This window comes from Fulmarus glacialis, unplaced genomic scaffold, assembly GCF_000690835.1.
Source record: "Fulmarus glacialis isolate BGI_N327 unplaced genomic scaffold, ASM69083v1 scaffold48020, whole genome shotgun sequence".
In the NCBI taxonomy this organism is placed as follows: Eukaryota; Metazoa; Chordata; class Aves; order Procellariiformes; family Procellariidae; genus Fulmarus; species Fulmarus glacialis.
In genome coordinates, this window is record NW_009186731.1 from 4,406 (window position 1) to 12,903 (window position 8,498).

Sequence of the window (8,498 nt, forward strand, 5' to 3'; positions counted from 1 at the left end):
AAGTGTCACTAGCACTGGTATGTTACTTCTAGTTGATGCAGTTATGCCAAAAAAAAAATCTGTAGCACAAAGCTTAGAATTCTAACACGATAGATACCTTGTGGATAAACATTCCCATTAGACTGTGAGGTATGTGTGTGCGAGGAACCAGCAACTGCAGCTGCAAGTTATTGCTACTTGCTGTCTCCCAATGCAAGTTTTTTCCATTTCTGCCTTCTCAGAGTTAGACAGACTCCAGGGTGAACTATTCTGATGCCTCACAAACACAGTGGCCACCAGAACACATTTGATGACACTTTAATCCTTTCCGAATTATTTACAAGGCTGGCTTTGAGACTGTTACTTTTAACTTCAGGCCTAGTACTGCATAGACAAAACTTTGTATGGTCAAGAACTAGCAATGCCTGCGCTATGTCTGTTCTCACAGGAAACCTTAATTAAAACAAGCGAAGTAACAATAAGAGCTGAGCCTAGGCTGCATTCTACCAAGGGCATAATAAAGACAATAGTTAAAACTTCTCCAATTCACTAATATTATTCTTATATACCCCATGGCTACACTTCAGCCAAATTAAATTTAAGCTACAAGTCACAACTGAAAAGTGTGCACTGAAATCTGGTGTTAGGAACACTGAGGACCATCTCTGATCAGGCAGCTCCACTTCTATTTTCAAGTGCACAAGGTCAGTTCCCTGTCGCAGACAACCAAGGCAGATATATGGGAAAAATCATTGATTAAACCAAGTATTTCCGAGGGGAGGCAAGGTCACTGCTGCCCTGCCCCAGAGAAGGAGAAAGATTCATTGAGAGATTAAAAGTAAAGGGTTACAAAATAAAGGCAAGAGCTAAAGTTTGCCGGTAATGAAATGCATTCTCCCGTCCTGTATGAACAGGAAACAGTCTCTGTAGGGTGTTAAAGAAGGTCCTAGGAGGAGACACCCTCCTACTTTTTTCTGCTGCCAGAGGAGAGGAAAGAAAGATGCTGCTATTGGTCAGCAGGCATCTCTCTGTCTGCATCCAGTTTGCTCGTCTCTCCTGGGGAAGGGGTACGCGGTGCAGAGTGAGAAACAGAAGGGATCCCATGAGCTACAATCCCTTCCACTACTGGTGGTTCTGGTAGCCCAGGGGTGGCTACTCCCACTACTCCTGGAGGAAACCTGAAACCAACAGAAACATAGAAATTACAAGCTTGTCCAACAGAGTTATGCAAGGGGAAAGGAGCCATGCCCTCAGACACCTGCTGAATACAAATCCCTCTTTCTAACAGAAATGCTCTGAGAGAGAACACCAGAAAAGTCTGCAGAGCTGAAGAGTAGCAGTTTTATGTAATACCAAATGCCACCTGTTCTCAGACAGGCAGAGAGAGTCTCGGGTCACATACTAAGCATTTGGAAAACAGATAAAAAGTTTATCTCCAGTGGAAACCAGCGTGAGGCACTGTATGAAGGTATCCTGAAGGGCTGGAAATTCCCTCCCCATCAGCAGGAGGAATGCAAGCTGCCAGTTATCCTTCACTGGGCTCTAATATAGAAAAAGGAAAGAGCTGAACTAATAAAACAGCTAGATGCAAGATGAAAAATAGGAGAGCGATACTCATGAATTGCTAATGAACCATTCTTCCATTATTTCCATTCTGGCTCCCTGTGCCTTATCCATAAATATATCAGAACCTCTGTAGATCTCTCAGAGGAGGGAAGAGAACATATTTCCTACTTTGGGAGAAAAACAGAAGGGAAGCAACCTGCTCACAATCACTTGGCAGGTCTGTAACAAAAAAAATGAAATACACCCTATTTATGCCACTGCCCAAATCCACTGGACAATGTCTCTTTTAATAGTCCATATTTGGGCTTTGTTTATACAGCCCTAATGATATGCAGAACTTCTAAATGTTAAGATTCAGACCTCTTTTCAGGTACCCAGCAAGCTTTCTTATATTAAGATGTCTCTTCAGCAGGTCTCGCAAGGATTTGGAAAAATTAACCAGTATGCAGCTGGAACTAAATATGACCAAGTAAATGTTAAACCTTAGTACAGCTTCAGAAGTGCTGCTGTTAAGTTTCTGGAAAGAGCTCATATACAGAGTATATAGGAACAGAAACATAGCTGCTTCCAGGTACAAGCAGTTCTCAAACCCAAAGAGGGATGTTGGCCTACTTCAGTAGGAAGATACACTTGGAAGCAATAACTTGGACAACCTACATATCTCACCTGTAAGCTGCAGCTCCGTTGAGTTCTGGGTGGACAGTTGCAGGATCAATACTGGACCACTGAGCTGCTAACAGCAAGTACTCCTTATTAACGCAGTTCCTCAAAGCATCAGGTATGTGACCTGCAAGAGCGCCAAGAATGACAAAAAAACAGGACACAAGCAGGAGGGACTCGTTTGCTGAAACATTTACAAAGAAAAGTAGAAAAGAAATGCACAATATCTTTTCCATCTACCTCCACAGGATAACACTGGCAGGGGAAACTCTCCCCTGAACAACTGGTCTCTGGTCAAGACAAGAAACTGATCCTTCCTTCCCACTTCTGTGATCTTGTGGAAGTTATTTGCCACAAACTGCAATTGCCAAGCCTCACCTTCCCCAAGAGACAGTATGTACTACTACAGAAAAAAGGTGTGCAGTATAACTGTCAAAGGAATTATTGCAAAGGATTTGGAAGATGTGCTAGGTACACGGCTTTCCCAGGGAGGGAAAGTGCCACTCCAGCATTAATTACAAGATTTTCAGAAGGTAAAGAGACTATTATCAACTTATGCTCCAGTTCCAGAAACCAGTTACTGAGTGTAAGTTTTCAGAACAATCAGCATAATCCTTGCAGTGAACTAACAAAAGAATACTAATTCAGCAGTAGCTGCAGAGCACACAGTCTTCCTCATTACCTGTTATAGCTCTGCGGATCTCTTTAGCTGCATCTTCTCTGGATTCAATGGAAGCCTGCTCACTGTACCAGGCAGTATGAGGGGTACAGATCACATTGGGTGCATCTTTTAAGGGCCCCTGAGCAAAGCTGTGGGGGGAAAATAAAAAAAAATAAAAGTGGTTTCTTTCCAGAAGTGATAACCCCATTTGTCCTCTTGGGTATCACTGTAACTCAAATAAAAAACCAAAAGAACCATCCAGCGCAGGTGAGTCACAGGACAGCAGCAGGCATGCAGGTGCAACGTTACCTGAAAGGCTCAGACTCATGCACGTCCAATGCTGTTCCTCTGATTCGCCCCTCTTTCAAGGCTTGCGCTAAGGCTTTCTCATCTACCAGCCCTCCCCGGGCTGTGTTCACTAAGAAGCAGCCCTGGCGCATCTGGAAGAAGAAAAATATTAAGTGGGTTGAGAATGAGACTTTTCATGGAGGCTAAGTGAATCTTGGGAAGTCTACTGGAAATGAGCAGGAGCCTGCAGTGATTAGATGAGGCCCGGACGAACTAGGAGTGCTCTCACTGCAAAGCTAACCACAGGGGAAATGCCTGCAAGCAATGCTTGAGAAATTTGCTTTAAAAATGAACAAACAAAACCACAAGACAACAAGGGCAAAAGTGGAACTCTCAAGTTCTGCACTCCATATTCATCCTACTACATTAAAAAAGAAAGAGGACATGAATCAAGTATCCAGCTATACAAAACTGGACTACAACGTCCAGATGTCTCTTGTGAAAGCACTGAAAAGCATTCATAGACTAGTGGAGTAGAGCCCGAGACTGACTTTGCAGTGGGCTTGGGCAGAGAGGCTTTGGCAGAGCTGTGTAAAGAAACTTACACAGTCCCAGCCACACCACATCTGGCTCTAACCGGCACAGTCAATTACGCATTTTAAAAGTAATTTGAAATTATTGAATCACCTAAAACATTCTTTATAAATGCAATTACTTGGCAAAAAGAGCCAATCCTATTCTTCTCTTAACATGAAATTCTATACAGCACAAAGCACAGGCACCCGGATCCACACGCTCCCAGCCTCCAAAGGCAGCAGGAGGCACACGACAGAGGCAGCAGGATTCACACGCTCTCAGCCTCTGTGAAAGCAGCAGTTTCTGTTTGCATTCATTTCCACAGTGCTCTGTGGGGGAAATCAAGCTCCTGCTGCACCTGTTTAATAGTGAAGTCATTGATGAGGTGATGGTTATGTTCATTCAGGCTGCAGTGCAATGTGATGCAATCGCTGTGCATTAGTAGATCCTGCAGGGTTCCTACTCGTTGTAAACCCAAGGATCGCTCCACTCCATCCGGCAGATAGGGATCATAGAAAATCACGTTGAAGCCAAAGGACTTGGCTCGCAGAGCCACTGCCTGTCCAACTCGGCCTTCACAAAAGAAAACCCACAATCATCAAGGAAAGGTAAAACAAACTTTAAAGACAAGATACTGGGGTAGACTGGAGCCTACACTGGAGTTTACTGCCAGGGCCCAAGGTACTGCAGCCCTGGAAACCCCTAGGATTATCATAGGGATCCAGAGGAGGTTATTCAGTGCTGATCCCATGTGGCTAATTCTAGTCCTTCCCCATACAATAGCCAGAGCTTAGCCTAGAAGGAGCTCTGTTTTTCAAACCAAATCTGGACCCTGAGTCAGAGGCAGTAATAATCTGATTACAAGAACTTGGAAAAGGAATTGGTAGCTTTCAAGTGGCTTTGTTACTGATACAGAGCCTAGCACACAGGGAAACAGTCTCCGAGAAGAGCTGTCTGATTGTTCCAATTCTTCTAGCCATTTGAATACGAAAAAAAATCCCCAATCCCACGACATACACCCAACTCTTGAAGATATCCAGCATCACAGAATAGGGCACTAGCATTCCTTATGAGTCAGTGTGTTTCACAATGAACAGCTGTAAAATTATCACTTTTTTCAGTCTGTGATTCTTAGGTTCCCAAAAACTTTCACAGTTCGCTTTTCAATCTAACAATTCCCATCACTTACCTAGTCCAATGATGCCCAAAGTCTCCCCACGGATACGCACAGCGCCTCCGGCCACCTCTCGAATCTGTTCTACACTCGAGGCTCGATTCCCTTCCCGCATAGCCTGATGTAGCCAAGTAACACGGCGATAGAGGTTCAAGATGTGGCAGAGGGTGGAGTCAGCAGTCTCCTCTACTGAGGAGGAAGGGATGTTGCAAACTGCAATGCCTACAAAGCCACAGAGGTCATATAAGATTTTTAGCATCACAATGCTAAACCAACATAGAGCTCTTCAGGCGTAAGTGCTGAAAGATAATTCAGTGCTCCAGAACTACTGCCAAGAAACACAGGATTCATTTCAGAAGCCCATTCTACAGCGACATAGATGTGACCAGCCAGCTTTTTAACCCCAAGGAAATACCATTCCTTCCTTATAAATATCCATTTGATTGACACACTCACCAGAAAAAAACCAGGCTGAAATGAGAAAACTGGGTCATACAAGTGATGCAAGAAACTGACTGTTTTAGAAGATCTGCATCCAAAAAGATGCACTTGTTCCAGAGATACTCCTGACAGATTAACTGGCAGACTGTAGAAGAATTAAGACAGATGGTTGAGCTCTTTCATGCCTCGCAGTCCAGATGCTCACTGCAAGCATCAGTTTCCCCAGGAGCAACAATAAGTAACTAACTCATTAAATGCAGGGAGAAGCCACAGGAGGCTCTCTAAATCCATTTGAAGTTACACTTAACAACACATAACACTCCCAATCTAGAATAACATAAAACCCATGGTTAGAACGATCAGGTAAATTACTAATGCAAACAGAGTTAAAGTCCTGGAAGCACAAATTACTCTCAGGAAAGGGAAAGATGGAACACTGTAGCGAAATCTGGTCATTCCTGAGCACTCTATTAAAAAAAAAAAAAAAAGTGGCAGGGGGAGACTGCCAACATATCACTTCACTGCTGCTATCCTTCATTCGACAAACCAGCCAAGAAATAAAAATAACTAGATAAAAAAAATATTCTCTTTCCAAGCGTAACCCTAGCCACTTGCCAAACCAAGGAAACTCTTCTTCCTCAAAAGTCCACCACCTACCTAAAAACTAGGAATAAAACCTAGGCAATGGTTGAAGGCACATAAAATTCAGCGATGCATCACTCTTTTGTAAGCCTATTACAGAGGAGACATTCGACTAAACTCATACCACGCTCTCCCAGGAGAGCTAGGAAAGCAATGGCCACACACAATCCCAGATATCCGACTTCTTTTCTCTATCAAATGCTTTGCAATTATGCCATAATGCCACACAGACGACTCGGAGGACATGAGGAGGGAAGACAGGGAAACCTAACTTCTTTTAATCTCACTGGTTACCATCTCATTCAACTTCAGACAAGCCACATGCATTCATCTCCTACACAGCTAGACACAAATTTGTGTTTACATGCAATATTATGCCTACATGTAAGAAAACGCAAACACACACAACAGCCCTTTGGTCTGATTTGAAGATTCAGAACACATAAGGAAGAGTACCTTACCTCAGAATGAATTAAAGGGCCTGGCTAAACATGAAAATAATCATTAATTGTCCAGGAAAAAGCAAATCTGGCCATGCATAAGGGTCATCATACTATCGCTCCAAAGCAAAAGTAGCAAGCAGCAGTTTGATGGTGAAAGAACTTTGACCCATTTCTTCTTGGGTTAATGAGTGTGGAGTGGGGGGAAAGGGAAAACTTTGAATCTGAATGAATCAGAGATATGGATGGTGACTTTAAGTAGAGAACCCTAAGAGTAGATTAGGTTCCAAACTCAGCCCAAAAATGCAATGGCTGGATGAGAGCCAAAGACCTTGCCAGGAACTCTTGAGACTATTCAACTGAATCATTCAGATGAGAAGACTCTTTAGACCTAATTCAAGCACTAGACAAATACGCACTCTTCATTTATTTGCAATTCATCTGTTCTTACAGATCTGGAAATCGTAATGCCTATTTCAATTTTATATATAAATACTTGCATTTGATTTAAGCTTAATCTGATCTGCATTACATTAAGAAAGGTTTCAAATCACTGACACAAACCTGAAAAAGAAGGGGCAGGGTACTTAGATGATCCACGTTACCTAGGAGACTACAAGGTCCCAACGGTCTCACTGCCATATGTTTAATAAATAGCAGCTTTTTGTCACCTGATCCAGAGACTCTTCACATGCCTAGGGCTCTGAAGGGATCAATAATAAAGTGTTGAATCAGAACCTACCTGCATATAAAAAATTAACAGGAAAACTCACTAATCAAGCATTTACAGTGAGTTTATCCTGCATCAGCATTTGCAGGCTGCTTTCAGACATCAGAGTTTGCTCAATTCTTTCCCCACAAAGAACCCAAAGCTGCCTCACCAAAAGTTATCTAGACACTGTATTCAAGCTTCTGAATCCCAAACAATAGCAAAGACACTGACATCTACAGCAGAGCAATCCGAGAACTGAGAATCTTTCTTTCAAGCCACCTACCAGCTCCGATATTGGTCAGCTTCCTAAAAATGCCTGATACTAAGCAGCTCCAAATCTTTTTACGCAAAAAGTTTTAAATGCACTCAGCTATAAAACAGAAAAATGTGCAGTATTCCACTTCACATTCAGTTCTGATCACAACAGAGCCCTAATGGTGTCATCATACCTAATTCTGCAGCGGATTTGATGTCAACATTGTCATAGCCACTGCCAATACGCACAATGACCCTGAGGGCTTTGAATTTCTCCAGATCCTGACGAGAAAGGGTAATGGTGTGATACATCAGAGCTCCTACTGCCTCATTCAGCACCTACAACAAAAACCAGTCCAAATCAATCTCTGCTTTGGTTACTCTAAGAGGCAGAGCTCTATGTCCGAATGCTTGCGCATTGCCCACCTTTTCATGGATTTCCTGAGTTGACTGAGCATCACAAAATGCCACTGTAGCAACATCCTTCAAGATGGGCATCTCCACAGTGCAATCTCGTCCATCCAGGAGTGCAACCAGTGGCCGTGCCGGCATTGGGCCATTCACAATAGGAGGCCGTATGCCTATTAAGAAAGTCAGCAGGAGTGATTACATGAAAGACAAGAATTCTGGAACCCTCATTTGCTAGTCCAACAAGTCACTAGTTCTTTTAAAGTTCTATAGTATGTAGGAAGGGATTAGTCAAAGCAAAAGAAATAAATAGGAAATAAACACAGGGAAATGAAGCTAGGAAAAAAAAAAACCCTCTGCCACCACTATATAAAGAAAAATAAAACAGGCTTTATCAATAATGAGATAATAGAGGTGGTCTGCTCAGAAGCACACCATCTTGCTCTAGGCTCCTGAAACTAGTTATAAAGCCACTTCAGGCCTACTCCCCATTAACCTGCCCCCCTCTCGCACCTCAGCATGCCAAGACGCTAAGTCTATTTCCTCCTTAAGCGAGCAGAAAAACTTGTACGTTCACGGGGCCTCTGACAGCCCTGGGCAGCCACCCCTCTCAAGAAGGACGAGGCACGGCAGGCAGCTGCTGCAGAAGCGCTGGGTGGAAGCCCCCGCGCAGGCGGCAGGACCCGGACAAGCTGC

At 43.3% G+C, this 8,498-nt stretch overlaps 1 protein-coding gene across 1 annotated transcript; it reads right to left on the reverse strand.

The window, feature by feature from the left end:
* Positions 1–685: 685 nt before the first annotated feature.
* Positions 686–7,973, reverse strand: LOC104070359 (C-terminal-binding protein 2-like). The gene is made up of 8 exons (XM_009572478.1): positions 7,821–7,973; positions 7,589–7,733; positions 4,920–5,126; positions 4,089–4,303; positions 3,176–3,306; positions 2,888–3,015; positions 2,212–2,332; positions 686–1,157 (listed from the first exon to the last, which is right to left on the reverse strand). Exons 1-8 carry the CDS (start codon positions 7,944–7,946, stop codon positions 986–988), a joined length of 1,245 nt encoding a protein of 414 aa, XP_009570773.1. The 5' UTR covers positions 7,947–7,973; the 3' UTR covers positions 686–985.
* Between the last annotated feature and the right edge of the window lie 525 nt (positions 7,974–8,498).